The following is a 22,195-nucleotide window of genomic DNA, read 5'->3' as shown; positions in this document are numbered from 1 at the left end:
TGCTTTTTCAAAAAAAGCATTTGCATTTTGTTTGCATTTCCTGCATCAGATGAGGAGAGCACATTTTTCTCCTTCTGTCCTGGCCACTTTTTACAGAGGCACAATTGAGAGCGTTTTAACAAACTGCATCACAGTTTGGTTTGGTGACAGCAGCGCCTCAGATAGAAAGCCCATACAGAGAGTGGTGAGGACAACCAAGAATATTATAAGAAGCTCGCTTCCCGTTATTCAGGATGCTACTTTCAAGCACTATGTGCTTAAAGCTCAAAGTATTGTTCGAGATCCCACACACCCAATTCATGATCTGTTTCTGTTGCTCCCCTATGGGGGGAGGTTGAAGTATTTCTAACAGGACTGCTCAATTCTGTAACAGCATTGTTCCTTATGCCATCCATCTTGTAAATTCGCAAGATTCTTTTTTCCCCCTCCGCCATGTATATGTATACATTCAAACTAGACTGTGATGTTCCTTTGTGTCATATATGTGTATATGTGAATATATGCATAATAATTATCTTTTGACAGCTGAATACAATGGAATTTCATTTTAATGTATGCTAATTAGTGTACATTTAAAGTGACAATAAAGTTTTTATTCTATTCTAGGCTATTAATTTCGTTATTCTATTCTATTCTGTTCTATTCCTGATTCTATTTGTAATTTTATTGTTTTCTATTCTATTCTATTTTCTATTCCATCTTCTCTTCTCTTCTCTTCTCTTCTATTCTATTCTATTCCCAAAATAGACCTGAATAAGAAACCTGAACTATTTGGATAATTTGAAGATACAAATGCTAAAAGAGGAAAATCGGATTGGTTAACCTAAAGATTATATTAATTGGATATTATTGGATCTGTTCTCTGTGGGGCCATCTTAGGTCCATCATTGGTTCCCTGGAAGTTCTCTTCTCTATCCCACTTCCACAGCCTCTCCCTCACTTTCTCTGTCTGTCTTCCCATTTCCACCATCACAAATCTATTTTTTTGTCAGTTGAGTCAACAGCAAGTTGCATTGTTTAGAGAATATGTGTCTCTCTGTTCCCAGATCTTCCAGTGTTTCTCTGTGTTACTCAACCCCACCAGTTTTAGGAGGCATCTTCCAAGAACAAGCCTGGCAGTTTTTAAACTCGCTTAGGAAATTAAAAGCCCAGCTGTCAGTTTTGCAAACAGACACGTAGCTGTTTCATGGCTCGGATTTCGAAGTTTCACAGGAAGCTTTCGTGCCTGTTTCTGTTTGCTGATGACATTACCTCTCTAAGATGCTATCGTTGCATTTGCTAGTCAGTTTATTTAGAGCAGAGCAGGAAGAAGAAATATGTTTTATCCAGGATGACGCACAACATTTTGGGTGATGTTGAGGTAACCTCCCTTCATCAGACTTTCCTTTCTACCTCTAGGGAATTTCAGTGCTTCAACTGATCAGTTTGAGTTGCTTGTTTAGATTCTTTGCCAAATAGAGGAAAGGGTAACAATAACTATGCCAGGCCAGGAAAAAAAATCCTGAAAAATCATTCACAGCACAAGGATCAAAACTGTTGGCACCAGAGAATACAGCCTAAATAATCTTTCTTCTTCATTCCACTGTAAATTGGGAACAGTGGACAACAAAGATTTCATTGTATGTAGAGATTCTCTATCCTCCAGGTCATGGTTGTCCCAAAGGTGCTTTTTCAGGAGGCAACTGGACTTTCTTGCTTTTTTCTTTCGAAGACGTTTCACTTCTCATCCAAGAATCTTCTTCAGCTCTGACTGAATGGTGGGGAAGGGAAGGATTTATACTCCTTGCAGACAGCTGGTCATTTGCATCCTTTTAGAGGGTCATTGAGGCCACTTGGAAGTTTATCTGTGCCCTCAGGGTCACCTAAGTGGTGCTTCTGGTTCCTGTACTCTGCATTTTTTTCCCTCTGGAAATCCATTCCACACCATTTGAAGGGTGTCCATCGCAAATTGTATAGCTAAAAGTCTGTAGTGATTCTCTGTCATCCAGGTCCTGGTTGTCCCAACGGTGCTTTTTCAGGAGGCAACTGGACTTTCTTGCTTTTTTCTTTTGAAGACATTTCACTTCTCATCCAAGAAGCTTCTTTCAGCGTTGACCCACTATCCTGTCAGAGCTGAAGAAGCTTCTTGGATGAGAAGCAAAATGTCTTCAAAATAGAAAACAAGGAAGTCCAGTTGCCTCCTGAAAAAGCATCTTTGGAACAAAGATTCCATTGATTAAGTAAGGAGACTTTATGCATTGGTTAAGAAAGAGGTACACAACGCTCAGGAATGTATCTTCATTTCTTTCTTCTCAGTGGTAATCTCGACCTAGTTGCTGGAAATCCTTCATAGGCCTTAGAACTTAATCACACATTACTATTATAAGGTTCCCCTTTTTCTAGTATTATTAGGTCTGTTTTTATATTTTAAACCACACTTTTCAACTGCTCCTTGATTAGGCTAAACTGTGGTAATGGGTTGGTCGTCATAGATCCTACATCTACAAGAGACAAGCAAAACATTGTTTTATATATTCTTGGGGCGCAGGATAGATAATAAATCAGAGATATAGCCTGAGTTTATTCTATGACGAGATGAAACCACACATCTGTTTCAGGAATCAACTGGACAGTTATCATTAAAAAGGATAAATTTGTACGGTCCCATCAGATTCAGGAGGCCTTTTTTCAGAAAAGATAAATTCTTGACTTTGTGGAATCTGCAATACAGGGGTGGGTGGGTGTGTTTCCAGATTCTTTTACTTTTGGTTCGCTCAGGGACGCGCTTTGAGCGCATGCGCAGTAGTGAAAAAAGAAGATGGCACCACCCACACCGCCGCCGATAGCATCAGTTCGGAGGCATGGGCAGCCAAGTTACTACCTACTCGGCTGAACTGGCCCAAACTGGTAGGAACCCATCTCTGCTGTAATAGCTTTATATCATATAGTATCAACCTTGGTAACTTTCAAGACTCTTTTTTCATGCTATATATTAAAAATGGACTGCGAAGTGTGTGTGTGTGTGTGTGTGTGTGTGTGTGTGTGTGTGTGTGTGTTTATATATTTATTGTCTTTTGAGAGCAGGCATCAGAATTTCATATTTTTTTGTAATATGTTTTTTTATTTTGTTTTATAGCATACAAAAGTTTCCATTTCAATTGAACAGTGTACAACACACTGTTTAATTGAAATGGAAACTTTTGAATATATCTTGATTATTTCCTAAAATGATTTGTACCCAAGATAACCCTGGGTACAAATCATTTAGGAAATAATCAAGGTATATTCAACAATATTCATTGTACTAGTATCAATTATATTAATATTAATAATATTCATAAGGTTTGTATAACCAAGTTAACATATCTTCTTCATGTCACTAATCCTGCCATATATTTCCCTGTTTCTAGTTTATGTTTTTGTCAGCATTGAACCATTGATAAAATAAGCGCCAGGTCAAAAAATATTCAGTTTCTTTCTTTTCCTTAATTGTGTTAGCTTACCCTCAATTTCATTTTTTAATAAGTGCCAGTGTGTTCACAGAAAAAAGTAACAACAAAAATTATCTGATCTTATCTCATCTTGTCCTATCCTATCCTGTCTTACCTTACTTCATGCTATCCCAGGAGTCAGCAAACTGCGGCCCTTGAGCTGTATGTGTCTCTTTCCTCCCTCTGCTGTGGCTCTGTCACCGGTCGGCGCCACAATTTTGAGAGGAGCTTCCAGTAGGGCGGGGGAGAGAAGCACAGTGCGCCAGGAGAAGACTCTATGGCAAGGGGAGGGTTTTCCAGTTGTCTCCACAATTGATAGGGCTTTCGGTTATGACAGGTAGAGGAAAAAGTAGGCCATGCTAGAAGGAGACTCTATGTTGGGGAAACTGAACTTCCGGTCAGCTCCAGAATTGAACAGGGGGCTTCCGGTTAGGACCTTTGTGGCTCCCGGTGTTTTCTTTTCTGTGGGAAACGGGTCCAAATGGCTCTTTGAGTGTTTAAGGTTTTATTTAGGTTTTATTTAATTTGTATGCCGCCCTATTCCCGAGAGACTCAGGGCGGCTAACAATCTGGAGTTTGCCGACCCCTGTCCTATCCTATCCTACCTCACCTCATCTCACCTCATCTTATTTCTTCTAAGCTTCCTTTTTCTTCCTAATTTCTATCCATTTCCTCAGGCCAGTCTAGCATGAGGTATCCATCTTTGGTCTTGTTCTACTCCCATTTCATGTCACTCCCCACCAGAGCTGGTATTCTACTGGTATTTGGACCAGTTCACCTGAACCAGTAGCAGAAATCACGCAGTGCCCCCTCCCGCTCCCCGGCTCTATTGCATCCCACTTAGGCATCTTTTTTAGCCAAAGTGCATGCGCAGAGGTTTGAGCACATGGACAGATGGGGCGCGTGCAAGCATAATGCTCACATTTGCGAATCGGTAGGGAAGATAAGTGAATACCACCCCTGCTCCTCAGCCTCATAAAAAACTAGACAATGATTTATGCTTTTATATTATTGCTAATCACAACACTGTTTCTGTGTTAAAGGTTGGTTTTTTTATGCATTTCCTTGCATTATTTTTCACAATTTTACGTTCCATGAAATTATAGCCTAAACCTTCCCCTGCTGTTTCTGCAAACTAAATCTTTAAGCTTTGACTCTTTAGTCTCTAGACCAGCTGACCCATTTTTTTTCCTTTGGCCGCTTAAGAGAAAGAATCTGCAAATCTCTAGTCCCAACTTTACCAGAGGTCATATTTCCTGCAGGTCTATAAGAGAGATTTCGGAAAAGGTTCAGGCATCTATTAAGTGCTTCAATAAAGACACATGTAGGAAATTACTGCTATTATCACAGCTTTCCCTTTGTTCCTAATTGTTCTCAACACAAAGGTTGATACCAGCAGCTGTTAGTTTTTCCACCACTAATGGGTTCTGTTGTGATTCAAATTATCCTTTACTCAGGTAAATTTCTTGAGATGACTTCTGTACTGTTTTAGCTCTAGGAGAAAATTGTCACAACTTTCAAAATGGTTGACTTCACATAGTAAGAAATCCAGGATTTCTCAAAAAAAAAAAACACCTCTACTTTCTAGTTTGATCTTTCCAGAAGAACAACGTCAGCCTGATACTGATTGTTGAGACTCCCACTGTCTGACCTGTTGTAAAGAAACGGAGTGTGTTAATGTCGCCATGATCAAGAAGATGGATTCCGGTTGATAAAAATCTCACCTGCAAATTCAGCAAAATTATATAATTCAAAATATAGAAGTGTGATTAGACATACAAGGAATTTGCCTTCAGTGCATAAGCTCTCAGCGTGTACAAAAGATATAAGTGATTTAAATCATTATCATAATCATCATAAATACATTCATCATGAATTATGAGCTACAACACTTAATGATACTCATAGGATACTAAATAAGCAATCAACATAAATCATACTAGGACACTAAATAAAACAATATAAATAGTAAAGATACAAGCAACAAAGTTATAGTCATAAGTAGAAAAGGAAATAGGTAATAGGAAGGATGAGAAGAGGACTAGTAATGCAGTCTTAGTAAACATTTTGACAATGTTGTTGGAATTAGTTGTTTAGCAGAGGGATGGGATGGGGGGGGGACAGTCCTTGTGTCTAGTGGTTCTAGTGTGCAACGCCCTATAGTGTCGTTTTGAGGGTAGAAATTGAAATTATTTTATGTTCAGCATATGCAGAGCATATGCAGTTTTTGTGGAGTAAGTTGGGAAAAACAACTGTGGATCTTTAAGTTTGCAAGATAGGGACTAGGACAAAAGATGGAATGGGACAACTCACCATGGCCAACTCGTCACAGCCAACTTGCCATTGAACAACTTGCCATGGCCAGCTAGCCGCAGGACAATTAAAAAAAAATACAAAAGTTCCATTAAGTTCAATGGAACCATAGCCAGTAAGAATAAAATAAAGAAAGTCAATTTAGAAATATATGTGTTACAATAACCAACAAACACGTGGCCACCAATAATAAAAGTAACTCAATGAAACAATGAATACTGTGTTAAATTGTCCCATATTGAGTTGGCCCAACCAAAGAATCCAGGCAATTCGGCAACAAACATTCTGATTCAGACAGCCAAAAGTGTCAAGCATAAGCACAATTTTAATAGAGACATCCAACTAGGAGGCAGAAGAAGCAAAATGTTTTTCATGTTGGCTTATGAAATAGACAGCTTTAACCTTCCGTTCCTTGGAGAATGTGTGCTTTTGATTGGATGTTTCGCCTCCCTTTTCTACATATTTTCAGTCTCCTAAGCCTTGAATTCAGAGCCCAGGGCATTGTGTAGATGTGGCGCAGTGTTACCACCATTCACAGCATGAGACTAAATGTGCTTAACAACCACAGGAGATTTGCTTAACTGTGAGAGATCATAGCTCTGTTGTGGTCACATGAGTCTCGTTTAATGGTTACAACCCTTCACAATGGAGTATGAAGTCCCAAAAGTGGTTTTTAAGCAAGGATTGCCTATACATAGGAAGAGAAGGTTAGTAGTCTCCTTGACTTCAAAAAAGCAGAGTAGGTAATCAATATCAATAGGAAATAGTCCATCCAGAAGCTACAGGTTGCAAGGGAAAGAAAAATTGTTCCGATTTCAAGTCAACTTGTGCATAACCTGATCTTCTTGGATTAAACCAGCTAGTCCTGTGAGGTCAAATGAGTCTGGAACTACTTTAGAACTACTGCTTGCAAGGTTTTGCGTGGGCAATTCCTTTCCTGTGGTGAAGTTCCTGGATTTACGCCCTTGTGCTTTTCTAATTACAAGGGCATCCATGTCTATTTTTAGTAACTCATCCTATGTTCTTGCAGCCAAGTTGGAATCCTTCATAAGGGCAACTGGTTTAAGAATTACATGGAAACTTGGGAGAAGGAATGAAGTGAGTGTGATGTGGCCAAGAGGAGGAATCAAGACCTAAGTCAGGGATGCCCACAACTTTTTGATGCACCCAACTTGGAATTGATCCACTCCTGAAATAGCTAATGATGATCCCACCATCCATCTTTTCTGTTAGTTTCCATTTCAGCTCCCATCTCCATCTATGGAAAAGTGGCAATCATGGCAATATAAAAGATTTGATGCCCTGCTAATAACGCAATTGCAAAATCCCAGTGCTCTATAATCTATAAGGTAAAGGATCTAGTAATATTTCTGTGATTGACAAAATTTCTGTTCCTCTTGCCACTCGGAGAGACAATAATAATGAATGAAACCCATCAGAATCAATCTAGACAGAAAGCAGGTCATTAGAAAGATATTGGACATGATGGCCTACATACTAGGATTTTGGGGGGTAATTGTTCCAGTTTCAAGACAACTTGTACATAACCAGAAATACTTGGGCTAAAATATTTATATTTCCTTAAGCATTCTTTAGCTTTCTTATTTCAAAATCCTTTGGAAATCCCTGAGAGTAAAAGTTTGATATAACTCCAACTTCCATCAATGTTAATGCCTATAGAGGAATAATAACAAGAAAATAGAATAACAGTGTTGAAAGGGACCTCAGAGATCTTCTAGTCCAACCCCCTGCTTAGGCAGAAAACCCTACACCACTTCAGACAAATGATTATCCAACATTATCCCTCCTGAAGAAACCGTCCTTGGATCCAGCTGTTCTTAATAACTATCGTCCAGTCTCCAACCTCCCCTTTGTAGGGAAGGTTGTTGAGAAGGTGGTGGCTCTCCAGCTTCAGCGTACCTTGGAGGAAGCTAACTATCTTGACCCCTTCCAGTCTGGCTTCAGACCCGGTTACAGCACAGAAACCGCTTTGGTCGCATTGACCGATGATCTCTGGAGAGCTAGGGATGGAGGCCATGCTTCCATCCTAGTTCTCCTGGACCTCTCAGCGGCTTTCGATACCATCGACCATGGTATCCTTCTGCGACGACTGCGGGAGATAGGGGTGGGCGGCACTGTTTTGCAGTGGTTCTCCTCCTATCTCTCGGACAGGTCGCAGTCGGTGTTGGTGGGGGGGCAGAGATCGTCCCTGAGGCCCCTAACTTATGGGGTGCCGCAGGGGTCGGTCCTATCCCCCCTACTATTTAACATTTACATGAAACCGCTGGGCGAGATCATCCGAAGGCACGGGATAAAATACCACCAATATGCAGACGATACACAGTTGTATCTGTCCGCCCCGTGCCAACTCAATGAAGCGGTGGACGTGATGAACCGGGGTCTAGAAGCCGTTAAAGACTGGATGAGAGCAAACAAGCTGATACTCAACCCAGACAAGACCGAGTGGCTGTTGTGTTTCCCTCCCAAAAATTTGACCAACATACCATCACTCAGGCTGGGGGGACAAAACTTACACCCCTCAGAAAGGGCCCACAACTTGGGAGTCCTCCTGGACCCACAGCTGACTTTTGACCACCATCTCTCAGCTGTGACCAGGGGGGCATTTGCCCAGGTTCGCCTGGTGCGCCAGTTGCGGCCCTACCTGAATCGGGAGGCCCTCACAACAGTCACTCGAGCCCTTGTGATCTCCAGGCTGGAATACTGTAATGTGCTCTACATGGGGCTGCCCTTGAAGAGCATCCGGAGACTTCAGCTAGTCCAGAATGCGGCTGCGCAAGTGATCGTGGGTGCACCACGGTTCGCCCACATAACACCGATCCTCCGTGAGCTGCACTGGCTACCTGTCGATCTCCGGGTGCACTTCAAGGTCCTACTCACCACCTATAAAGCGCTCCATGGTAGTGGATCTGGCTATTTGAGAGACCGCCTTCTGCCAATTACCTCCCTGCATCCCATCAGATCGCATAGAGTTGGCCTCCTCCGTATTCCATCCGCCAGTCAGTGCCGACTGGCGACTACTCGGAGGAGGGCCTTCTCTGTTGCGGCTCCGACACTATGGAACAATCTCCCCGTGGAGATTCGTACCCTCACCACCGTCCAGGCCTTCCGCACAGCCCTCAAGAACTGGCTAGCCTGTCAGGCCTGGGGATAAGTTTATTTTTGCCCCTCCCAAATGCTGAGTGAATGTTGAGTTTTACTGTTTAATTTACTTTTGTGCACATTTCTTTTTGTATTGTCCTACACTCCCTTTCCTTTTTGATTGTAAGCCGCCCTGAGTCCCCTCAGGGAAAAGGGCGGCCTATAAATGTCTAATAAATACCAAAATACCAAACATCTTCTTAAAAACATCCAGCGTTGGAGCATACACAACTTCTGGAGGCAAGTTGTTCCACTGTCAGTTAATTGTTCTAACTGTCAGGAAATTTCTCCTCAGTTCTAGATTGCTTCTCTCCTTGATTAGTTTCCACCCATTGCTTCTTGTCCTGCCCTCAGGTGCTTTGGAGAATAGCTTGACTCACTCTTCTTTGTGGCATCCCCTGAGATATTGGAACACTGCTATCATGTCTCCCCTAGTCCTTTTTTTCATTAAACTAGACATACACAATTCTTGCAACTGTTCATCATATGTTTTAACCTCCATTCTCCTAATCATCTTTGTTGCTCTTCTCTGCACTCTTTCTAGAGTTTGCACATCTTTTTTACATCGTGGCGACCAAACTGGATGCAGTATTCCAAGTGTGGCCTTACCAAGGCCTTATAAAGTGGTATTAACACTTCACGTGATCTTGATTCTATCCCTCTGTTTATGCAGGCTAGAACTGTGTTGGCTTTTTTGGCAGCTGCTTCACACTGCTGGCTCCTATTTAAATGGTTGTCCGCTAGGACTCCAAGATCCCTCTCCCAGTTACTACTAATGAGCCAGGTACCATGTATATTGTACCTGTGCATTTCATTTTTCTTGCCTAAATGTAGAACCTTACTCTTTTCACCATTGAATTTCATTTTGTTAAATAGTGTCCAAAGCCCATGTGGGGTTTCTCTAAAGCAAACCATGAATAACTTTCCAGGCTAAACTCACACCAGTTCAAAGGATACGGATTCTCTGGAAAAAGGGATAAGTAAAAAAGCAAGCTTAAGTTTGTGACAGCTATCATCACAGTTACTTTCTCTTCTGTAAAATGGCCAATCTCTTTTTTCCCAGGCTCCCAGTCACCAATTACTTTATGAACTAAGGTTTTTGGTTATGTCTGTGCAAGCCAGCTCAAAGCTGAGAATGTTCTCCTTTGTGTCTTTTCAGGGGGATCTTCCTGGACACCATTCTTCCCAAATATAATGTGAATGGGATGCAGCCCTCGATTGGACAGAGAACCCGGCTGAGTAAAGGAGATATTGCCCAGGCACGCAAACTGTATAAATGCCCTGGTAAGTATTGTTGGTTGCATCTTACAAAAGAGGAGTCTATAGAAGTCCTTCTGGGTGAAGTCTTGTCATTTTTAATTTTAAGTTTCTATTGAACTGATTTTAAGTTTCATTGCAAGAGATCTCTCCAGTCCTTCTCTGTTTTATTTTTCTTAGAAAATAAGGTAGCAAAAGGGAAATTAAGTGGTTATATGAGCCACGGTGGCACAGTGGTTAGAGTGCAGTACTGCAGGCTACTTCTGCTGACTGCCGGCTGCCTGCAATTTGGCAGTTCAAATCTCGCCAGGCTCAAATCGAATCTCAACTAGGCTGAAGGTTGACTCAGCCTTCCATCCTTCCGAGGTGGGTAAAATGAGGACCCAGATTTTTGGGGGCAAGAGGCTGATTCTATAAACAGCTTAGAAAGGGCTGTAAAGCACTGTGAAGCGGTATATCAGTCTAAGTGCTATTGCCCTCCTTTCTTTCCTTCCCAGATCAGAATGCAGCATTGCAGGCTAACTCTGCCCACAGCCAGGGGTTCCATTTTCACTAGGCTGAAGGTTGACTCAGCCTTCCATCCTTCCGAGGTGGGTAAAGTTGGGGACAATAGGCTGGCTCTGTAAACCGCTTTAGAGAGGGCTGTAAAGCACTATAAAGCGGTAATAAGTCTAAGTGCTATTGCTAAACTCCCTCCATAGAATAAGATTATCTAGTTAGGCATTGAACCTACAAAACAATCCAATTTGACCCCAATCATCTTAAAATTTAGTATTACCCCAAATGGGACGTTTGGCAAAGAGAAAACTTCCATCCAGCATCCTTGTGCTAGTCAGCTTGACTGAAACATAAGGTTTACGTTTCTAATGGTAACACCATTGAATCTTATAGTTAAATTTCATCTTGGTCAATACTGCATTTCATGCTGTACTTTTATCCACTTCAAACATTTCTCCAAATACTTATAATCGCTCATAAAATTGTAACTTTGGAAAGGATCTTGGTGGTCATCTATTCCAACCTTATGTCCTTGGCGGTGTTCCTCAGATCATCCCACACATATGGCTCTCCAACAGGGGTGAAATCCTCCCGGTTTGGCCTGGTTCAGCTGAACCGATGGGGACGATTGGCATCGGTTCTTCAAACCAGTGGCAAAAATCCTTGGTGGCCCTGCCCACATCCACTTGGTCACACTATCGCCGCTCACCTCTTCCGAACGCTCAACCTGCCCACCCAATCTGAATGTTTCTCCCTCCGTTCACAGCAGAGGTGCTGCAGCCTGTTCCTTTAAGGTAGACCCAGGGAAGGAGGGGGTGCGGGACCATAAAGGGAGCAGCAGCTCTGCTGTGAATGGAGGGGGAAACGTTCAGATTGCCTCTGACACAGAATTCAACGTTAAATGCACAGAGACAGTCCAAACGTTTCTTCATCCATTCACAGCAGAGCTGCTGCAGCCTGTCCCATTAAGAAAGGGAGGGGGCGGGGGGGGAGGACCATAAAGGGAGCAGCAGCTCTGCTTTGAATGGACTCATGCACACATTTTTCCTACCAGTTTCTGTGGGCGTGGCTTGGTGGTGGGGGGCATGTGACTGAGTGACCATGAGTGACATCAGGTTGGCCACACCCACTCAGTCACAGGACTCCAGCACCAAGCTACACCCACAGAACCGGTAGTAAAAAAAATTGAATTTCACCACTGCTCTCCAACCCTTGTTTGAAAACCTTCCGTGATGGAGCAGCCCAGTGGCTGGAGCGGTACGCCCCAGTATGGTTGTACCATTGCCTGCCAGGACCACCGAGTACCATTCCAGTATGGTGCTCCAGAGGGCCCACCCGCCCGCCCAAGCTCCTTACCTGTATTTGAACTCTTCAGCGCAGCCGCACATGAGCACAGAGCATATGGTGCCTGTGTGATGCTCTGCTGAGCAGCTGGAGCATCACAGAGGCGTCATGGACACGTCACGGAGGTAAGGATGTATGCACATGTGTGGGGGACACCGGGTTCCGTTGCACCGTACCGGTTGCAATGGGATCCAGAACCCACCATTGGAGCAGCCCTTAGTTTGGAGATCTCTGTAAAGCTTAAACCCAGTGGTTTTTGTCTTCCCATTGAGTGTTGGAGAAACTAAATCCATACCTCTTTCCTTGACAGCCTTTAAAAGTAAACGTTTCCTCTGCCCAGTTGTGTCTGACTCTTGGGCAGGGGTGTCAGATTCAAAGCTCACAGGGCGGATCTGGACTGTAGGGTGCTTAGATCCGGCTTGGAAACAGCAAAGGACACCCCGATGCCTCTGCCAGTGAAAATGGAGCTCAGTGGGTTGCTCAGGGCTAGCAAAAGGGCTAACAAAACAAACTAAAAATAAAATGTTTGCCCTTTTGCCTTTGAGTATGCAAAAAGGGACAGAAAAGGAGAAAGGGAAAGAGGAAAGACAAAGAAAAATAAGATATGAAGGAAGAACAAAGGAGAATGAAGAGGGAAGAAGAAAGGAAGGAAGGAGGGAAGGAAGGAAGGAGGGAGGGAAGGAAGGAAGGAAGGAGAGTATAATGAGAGTGAGGAGGGTCTCAGGGAAGTCCTGCCTTATCACTTGGCCATCACAGGTGCCCCCAATATAAGTGACGTTTATCTGGCCATATCCACCATGGCCACGCCTCCCTCCAGCCCTCCAACATCAAACACAACCCTGATGTGGCCCTCAATGAAATCAGGTTTGACACCCCTGCTCTAGGAAGTGGTGCTCATCTCTGTTTCTTAGCCAACAGAGCCAGTGTAATCCGAAGATGCTTCCGCAGTCATGTGGCAAGCATGACTATATGCTGAGGTGCATGGAACACTGTAACCTTTCCACCAAAGTGGTACTTTTTATCTACTTGCATTTGCATGCATTCGAACAGCTAGGTGGGAAGGAGCTGCAGCAGGAACGGAAGTGGGAGCTCATCCCATTAGGTGGTGCTTGGGTCTTGAACCAGAGCTGTCTGTGTTCTAGCAGACAAAAGCTCAGTATCTTTAACCATTGAGTCATCGTGCCCACTGGTAAGAGTCCTTAGAAGTCTGCCTTCATGTCTCCCCACAGCCCTCTCTCCTTTAGACTAAACCAGGAATCGGCAACCTTAAACACTCAAGAGCCACAAAGGTCCTAAACGGAAGCCCCCCCATTGAATTCTGGAGCTGACCAGAAGTCCAGTTTCCCCATCATAGAGTCTCCTCCTAGCGCGGCATCCTTTTTCCTCTACCTGTCCTAACTGAAAGCCCTATCAACAGTGGCACTGACTGGTGACAGGGAGCTGCAGCCGAGGGATGAAAGAGCCACATGTGGCTCTAGAGCCGCAGGTTGCTGACCCCCGGACTAAGCCATTGACTTCAACACCACAGTGTCCTATATGCTCTTTGGAGAGTTACCATGGTAGAAGTTTTGTTTCCTTTAGATTGTTGATGTCAGCCTATGTGTCACTAGTTAAACCCAGAATGTTTCCATCCTTCTGCTGTATCTTACAATCCCCCAAAGGTTTCACTCCAGGCTCCAATCTTACCTCTCCCTTTTCAAATGGATACAAGCATGACATAATGCAGGGCTTTGGAGCAGAATGGATGTCTCCGACCGTCACCCAGTCTTTGGAGACTGTCCAATCCACGCCAGTTTTGGCTCTGGAAACCGAACAGATGTCAGAACAGAAGGCAAGGAATCGGGAGCCAAAGGCAGAGGGGTGTGTGAAACTCTTGCTTCCTGCCTGATTCCCAAGACCTGATCTGGCTTGGAGTTTTCCAGCATCCATCCCATCCCCTGCTGGGTGTCTGTTTCCGTGGAGAGGATTGACGTTTACAAACAGAAAGGAGTTGTTTTGCTAGTAAGGAATGCAGCATTTCCTGCAGGAAATTCTTTGCATGGGTGATTGAGCTAGTACCAAGAAGAGGGAAGAAACATAGGGAAGGAGATGGGACCTGTGCAGGGAAATTATTAGGAGAAACAGAACTGCAGGTGAAAGAAGGAGAGTTCGGGCTATTAAAGCATTGATACTGTTCTGACCTAGGCTTCCCCAAAAAGCATGAGGCAGAGTCCTGGTCCTGACAAAACCCCTTTTATTCAACGAATGTGAATTCATCTCATTTCCATTCAGCAAAGGCCTGGTAAACAGTCTTTCAAAGGAATATTTATGACCACAGACCTTATCTAGCTTGGAAAGCTGCCATATAAATATTTTCCAAATGAGATGCCGTGCAAGAAAAGACTGGGCACAGAGTCTCTGAGATTCACGGACAGATCTTCACACTCCTGAAATGAATCACCAAACAAATGAATTGTTTCCTGCAAAAGCCCACTCTCCTTTTGCTCTTCTTTTATTTCCTATGGGAAACATGACCCTGGGACGTTGCATAAGTTCAACATTAAGGTTGATGGCCACCATCATAGGTGATAGCAGCAGATCCCACAAATTAATGATGGGATTTATTTCTACAGTATAATCTGTAAATGTAACATAAATCATAGCCATAAGGTAAAGGTTCCCCTCGCACATACGTGCTAGTCGTTCCCGACTCTAGGGGGCAGTGCTCATCTCCGTTTCAAAGCCCAAGAGCCAGCGCTGTGCAAAGACGTCTCTGTGATCATGTGGCCAGCATGACTAAACACCGAAGGTGCACAGAAGGCTGTTACCTTCCCACTAAAGGTGGTTCCTATTTTTCTACTTGCCTTTTTACCTGCTTTTGAACTGCTAAGTTGGCAGAAGCTGGGACGAAATAACGGGAGCTCACTTCCATTACTGCAGCAAGGATTCGAACCGCTGAACTGCCGACCTGTCTGACTGACAAGCTCAGCGTCTTAGCCAAAGAGCCACTGCATCCCTAATCATGGCCATATATTTAAACAAAGAAGGGTTTTGAAATAATATGGTTTCTTCGGTGTATCATAAGAATGGCCAGAACGTTTTATCCAGCTTTTGTCCGATATAATCCAATCTTATTTGGATGCAGATCTAAAAAGTTATTTTAATGCAGAGGCTTGGAAAAAGATTCCTTTTTTTTTTTTTACAAATTAAAATAATCATTTGTTCTTTGAGATGCATGGAGCCAGCTCTGTAGCTATGAAATGGAGATGTTAAGCTTTATTGATTACAAAATCTATCACTTTTTTGCTGTTATGCTCTAGCCCAGGGGTCTCTGACCTTGGCAACTGAATTCCCCCAGCTGGGGAATTCTGGGAGTTGAAGTTCTCCAGGCTTACAGTTGCCAAGGTTGGAGACCCCTGTTTTAGCTAACATAAATGACCATTTGACGTTTGGGAATCTTTGCTGACCTTGATTGGCCTTGATTCAGAAAATGTGGTTGGTTTTAACATGTCAGAGTGAGATATGAATAACTCATAGTCCATTGTTTTAAACTTCCACATCTTAGTTTAAAGTCCAAGAATGTATATCCATACCCATATGCCATTTGTCATGGAAATGTGGTCAGAGGCATGAGTCAAATACTTGTTTCTCTTAGAAACAAGCCCATTTGTGAGAATTAACATAAATTTCTCCTGAATTCCCAGATATTCTCTAGTGGCCTGGGCATACGTTCCTTTCAATTACAAAGGCAATTAAAAAAATATCTTGTCCAAAGATCAGTCATAGATCAAGATATAATGTGAAACATGTTTTCCTAAGCAACCAACATTTAAAATTCCATGTAACAGTAATTCAATGGAAATCATAAATCAGTCTAGAAAAGGCAGTTTCATGTGATTACCTTATTCTACTCGATCAAAAGAAGTTGGAATTTAATGCCTTTTTCTTCCCTTTTTCCTCTACGCTCCATTTTATCTTTATTTTCATTTTTTCTTTATATTTTTTCTATTTTATACTTGGATAAACTAATAACATTTTGAACCTAATAATGAGATGATAGGAGGTGAAAGGAATTAGAATAGAATAGAGCTGGAAGGGACCTTGGAGGTCTTCTAGTCTACCCCCTGCTCAAGCAGGAGAACCTATACCATTTCAGATGAGTGACTGTCTAGTCTCTTCTTAAAAACCTCACTCCTCATGGAGCGTCCACAGTTTCTGGTGGCAAGCTGTTCCACTGGCTAATTGTCCTCACTGTTAGGAAGTGTCTCCTTAATTCCAGGTTGTTTCCTTCCTTGATTAGTTTCCATCTTTTGTTTCTTGTCCTGCCCTCTGGTGCTTTGGAGAATAAGCTGACCCCCTCTTCTTTGTGGCAGCCTTTCAAATACTGGAATACTGCTATCATGTCATCTTTAATTCTTCTTTTCTTTAGACTAGCCAGACCCAAAACCTGCAGCCATTCATATGTTTTAGTCTCCAGGCCTTTGATCATCTTAGTTGCTCTTCTCTGAACTTTTTCCAAGGTCTCAACATCTTTTTTGTAGTATTGTGACCAAAATTGGTTGCTGTATTCCAGGTGTGGTCTTACTAGTGTTTTGTAAAGTGGCACTAATACTTCACGTGATCTTGATTCTATGGTGATCTTGATTCTATGCCTCTGTTTATTTAACCCAGGATTGTATTATTGTATATTCCGCCGTATAAGGCGACTGGGCATATAAGACGACCCCCTACTTTCAGGCGCCCGCAAGCCAGTTTAAGGCCTCCGCGCTGCCGGGCTTTTGTAGTTTGAGCTCAGCGCCTTCCTTCTCCACACCTCCAGCCAGACCTTACTAAGCCATCCCAGCACTCATCCATCCATGTGCCCAGGTGAGGAGTGCTGAGGTTATCGATTGAAAGGCTGGCGTCTGCGCTGGTGGTGGTGGTGCTTTTTCTTTTGTTTTGGTTTTTTGGTATGGCCTCTCTTATACCCGGCATATAATATGACCCCTGATTTTTGAAATAATTTTTTGGGGTTAAAAAGTCATCTTATACGCCAGAAAATGCGGTAGCTTTTTTGGTTGCTGCTGCACACTATTGGCTCATATTCAAGTGATCATCCACTAAAACTCCAAGGTCCCTCTCACAGAAGTCATCTTTTACATTGGGCCTTCAGGCCTGCCACATTTTCTCCTGTGGGAAAATGGGAGTGGGGATTATATGGAGTGTGGGAGATATATAGTCTAAATAACATTCCTTTCTCAGAGAGTCAAGGACATCTTGCCCTGCACATGGAATGGCGTGACTGGGAGGCATCTCCAGTTGGGACGGTGCCCGATTGGACCATGTGATGGACATGTGGGCAGAACTTTGACTTTCCTTTGGATAGGGAAAACCTGGAAGCTTTCAGATTCAGCATTTCCCAGATGTGCCAATATGGCATCTCTAATAAAATGGAACTTTGAGGAACCTCAAGCTTCGGAATCTTCTTTCATTTGTGGGTGTTACTTGGAACCCTGACAGTTACTGTTTTTGAGCCAGGTCTCACCTAAACTGTACTTATACCTTTGGTTTTTCCTTGCCAAATGCAAAGCTTTGTTTTTCTCCACATTAAAATTCATTAGAATTAAAGCACATTAACATTCAAGGAATTGACTCCAAAATTAAATCAGAGTCCAAGGCAAAGTATTCATCAAAGTTCCAATTTATTAAGAGAGACATGTTGGCACATCTATGGAAACCCGAATCTGAAAGCTTCCCGATTTTCCCACCTGGTTCATGATCTTGCCCCCACACCCAGAAGTCCATCACATGGTCCAATCTTCCACTGCCACGCTGGCAGTTCCATCCATCCAGTTCCGGTCAGGCCCAGAGATGTAGAGAACAAAAGATGACCTTGGTTTCTAGAAAGGAATTTTATTTTTTCAACGACACATTCTACTCCTTACTATTCCCCCTCCCAATTCCCCACTAATGAAAAGCATAGTAGAAAAGAATATTAGTGTGGCAGGCCAAAGATCCTAAAAGGAATATGACTGCAGGCCTGACAGGGAGTTTTGATTGGCGCCATCACGGACCATGGCATTTATGCTATGTAGCACCCTTAAAAACCAGGGTAGGACATGTCTAGCATGTCTGCAAAAAAAGAGGGGAGAAAGAGGGTCTATTTCTCAGAAGAATCTGGACCCCCTGATGCTTTGCTGTGAAAGGAAGAACGCAGCAACAGAAGAGAACATGAAAAGTCTTGTAAGATTGACATTGACCATGTTCAAGTCCCAACTTCTGTCACTGTGGCAACATGGCATCCGCTTGGTTTCCATAGTTACTTTTACAGCTGCAGAACAAGCTGTGGATACTTTGGGGGCGGATTAAGGGAGGGGGCTTATCTCAAAAGGGAGCCGATTTCAGGAGCCAAACAAGAGATAAGAAATACTAAGTAGCGGATTGCAGTTCGTTGGAAGAAGAATAGGGTGATTCTGTAACCCTCCTCTATGCAGGTACCTGAAATAGGATGATGTAGGAACCAGTGTTGTGAAAATACGTGCTCTTCTTTCTCAGTGCACAATGGCAAAGATAGGATGGAAATTAAAGTCACCTATGCCTGGGCAAATCTCCGAAATTAGAGGACAGGAGGAACAGGAGAGCTGGCCATAATTCGTTTATTAGGAAACTATTCGAATGTGCAGAAATGAACAGATTAATGCTAGCAGTTAAAGAGAAAGAACAAACTGAATATTATTTAATATGGGAATTATTTTATCAATGGTTAGAGAACAGAAAAGAAAGTTGGAAATAAAAGGAGATTAAGGAAGAGCAGAAAATATGTTAAGATAGAGATATAAATAATATGATAATTGTTAGTATTATGATGATAAGTATTATTATATTTAATGTTATTAGTGTTCTGACCTAGGCTTTCTGAGAAAGCATAAATCACAATATTATTTCATTTCATTTTTCATTTATTTGGGATTTATAGGCCGCCCTTTTCCCTGAGGGGACTCAGGGCGGCTTACATTCATAGGGAAAGGGGGGGTGCAATATAAAGACATAAACAATATGTGAATAAAATAAACAGTAAAAACACAACTTTCATTCAACACTCAACACTCGGGCAGGGTGAATTAGAAACTTATCCCCAGGCCTGACGGAATAGCCAGGTCTTAAGGGCTGTGCGGAAGGTCTGGACGGTGGTGAGGGTGCGAATCTCGACGGGGAGGTCGTTCCACAGGGTCCCAAAAACGTTCTTTTATTTATACGGCTGTAAATTATCAGTCATTAACAGTCCACAAGGCTGAACAAACAGTCTGTGAAGATTCCGACAGATGTCTGCTCGAGTTGCCACAGTCTTTCAGGGAAACGTTGATAAACACCCACCTTCTCTCCCTTGGAATGCTGCCAGAGACCTAATTACCAAATGCTGAGTAAGGCCAAACCTAGCACAGAGTCAAACAGAACTTTCCAAAGTTTGAACCTACCAGATGAACTAATTGCTTCCTGCAAAAGGTCACATAGCAATAGCAGTAGACTTATATACCGCTTCATAGGCCTTTCAGGCCTCTCTAAGCGGTTTACAGAGAGTCAGCATATTGCCCCCAACAATCTGGGTCCTCATTTTACCCACCTCGGAAGGATGGAAGGCTGAGTCAACCCTGAGCCGGTGAGATTTGAACCGCTGACCTGCTGATCTAGCAGTAGCCTGCAGTGCTGCATTTAACCACTGCGCCACCTTGGCTCTTATCCCGTTCGCTCCTCTTTTATGTCTTATGGGAGGAGCCAATCATCTCCAAGCCTTACTCCCGAGTCAACCCTGTTTTCTTAATTGTTCTTTCCTTCTGGCAGCTCTGTGCATGTGCACACTGGGAACAGGTTCCCATTGTTCTTCTGCCTTGCTGATGTCAGATTCCGGAGGCAGCAAATAACTACCAGATGGCCTTGGTTCCCTCTCTGCCTCTGATGCAGAGCCCTCATCCGAGCTTTCCCAGGCTCCGGGACTGGCCCATGTTCTTCCCCAACCTCCGCGCTGTCCAAATCTGCTGCCAGTTCTGCTGGCTGCTGGCGGGCCACAATAGTTAGCACATTTTTACCAGAAGATATGTTAAGAGGGAAAAATGAACAGGTTTACTATGTTCAAATTTTTAAATTAGAGAATTAATATCAATGGGAATGATGTTGTAAATTTTGATGGTTCTTGCACAGAGGTATTTGTATTCAGACAACACACTGTTTAAGGAAGGATGGAATGTTTATATTTAAAAAAAACTTTAATAATAATAATAATAATAAATAACAATGATGATGATGATGTTGATGATGATGATATTGATGATGATGATGTTGATGATGATGATATTATGAAGTTTGAATGATTATGTGAACCAAAGCACAGAAAAATTGCTGCAGGCTGTGAAAACGGAGAACAGCATAAAAACAACAGAAACAAAGGCAGAATATAATGAAAAACAACTGCATGACAGATTAAATAGATGGAAAACCAAAGCTTTGCATGGACAGCACTTGAAAAACATTGAAGGAAAATGTGATGACAACTTGATATGGTCATGGCTTAAGATTGAAACTATCAAGAAAGAAACAGAAGGTTTAATACTGGCTGCTCAAGAACAAGCACTACAAACTAATGCCATGAAAGTGAAGATACAAAAATCCACTGACAACCCAAACTGCCGACTTTGCAATAACAAAGATGAAACTGTTTTACATTTAATATGTGAATGCAGCAAAATCACACAAACTGATTACAAAGCTAGACATGACCGAGTTGCTAAATTAATCCACTAGTCATTATGTAAAAAATATGATTTACCTGCATCCAGAGAGTCATGGGAACATAAAGTGGAAAAATTTATTCAAAATGAGAAGGTGAAGATCTTGTGGGACTTTTGAATACAAATGGATCATCATTTGGGGCACAACACGCCAGATATCACGGTTGTAGAGGGCCGAAGTGTACAGTTTATTGATGTCGCTGTTCCAGGAGATGCCAGAGTCGAAGAAAAAGAACTAAAAAATAATAATGAAATATCGCAACCTGGCCATTGAAACTACACAGCTGTGGATGAAGCATGTAACATTGTCATCGGGGCACTTGGCACCATGTCCAAGAATTTTACAAGATACGTCCACAAATTGCAGCTTGAATTTAATTTGAATTTGAATTTATTGCACTTATATGCTGCCCTTTTCCCCGAAGGGGACTCAGCTTCCTGCAATAACACCAGCGGAACTGCAAAAAACTACGCTACTCGGAAAGTCTTATATTTTAAGAAGGTCCTTGGTTGATACTAGGACGCTGTCAGCAAACCGTATCAACCATTAGCACCAGTCACTGGTATTTGTAATGCATTTTCGAATGTTCAGTTGGCTGAGTTTCATGTTTAATGAATAAAGTATATAATAATAGTAATCCATTGATCCTGTCCCTGAGAAGGAGAAAACACTTGCAAAATTGGTATCTATAAAACTGAACTCTTTACTTAAGGTGCGCCTTTTGCAAGGCTGTGTGTTTTCTTATCGGGGAAATTGTGTTCCTTTGACAGGGTTTTTAATTAGAGAAAGGGCATTTGTGTAACAACCTGAATGCAGAGCCTTTGCAAGTTGGTCATAATTTACAGATAGCTTTGTAATTGAGTTATACCACCCAATGGACAGGAAATACCCTCAAGAAGGACAAGTTTCCCCCCCCCCATAACAATCTGGTAATGCCTGAACTCTAGAAACAGCTGGTTCAGTTCCTGAAATTAGAATCCCTTGGATTGCTTAAGGAATATGTTTGGGGGGGTGGGATCTGTTCTAACCCAGCTCCCCAAACACAACAAATCCTCTGTAGTTGAAGCAATGATTCCTTTATTAGGAGCGTCAGCAGCCCTGGCAATAGGTTTCTCTCTCACCGCAGGCTAACAAGTCTGTCCGGCAGGGAGATGAATAATTGTCTGCCGCATCTATTCATCGGCGCCTTCTGCCTTTTATCCCCAGAGCTAGGGTGGGGCTTTGCTAGCAGTGACTCTTCCATCTGAAGGACCGGCCCATAGATTTCCACTGCTCTCCCCTCCTCTGCCTTCTGCACATCCACCCATCAGGCACTGGACCCAGCTGTTCCTCCTCTTCCTCATCAGCCACCTCCAGACCTGGGAGCTGTGGACTCTCCATCTGAGGGCTGATGGACAGCCCAGGCTCTGCTT

General features: G+C 42.8%; 1 protein-coding gene across 2 annotated transcripts in view; it reads left to right on the top strand.

The window, feature by feature from the left end:
• Window positions 1-22,195, top strand: part of BMP1 (bone morphogenetic protein 1) — a 198,854-nt gene that overhangs the window by 134,453 nt on the left and 42,206 nt on the right. For both annotated transcript variants that reach the window (XM_032229024.1, XM_032229025.1), the window contains exon 7: window positions 10,102-10,226. In XM_032229024.1, the coding sequence (XP_032084915.1) occupies window positions 10,102-10,226 (125 nt within the window). The remainder of the gene's footprint in view (window positions 1-10,101; window positions 10,227-22,195) is intronic.

The sequence above is a fragment of the Thamnophis elegans genome, chromosome 13 (assembly GCF_009769535.1).
Source record: "Thamnophis elegans isolate rThaEle1 chromosome 13, rThaEle1.pri, whole genome shotgun sequence".
In the NCBI taxonomy this organism is placed as follows: Eukaryota; Metazoa; Chordata; class Lepidosauria; order Squamata; family Colubridae; genus Thamnophis; species Thamnophis elegans.
The sequence above is the reverse complement of the archived record's forward strand: the minus strand, read 5'-3'. Positions and strand labels throughout refer to the sequence as shown.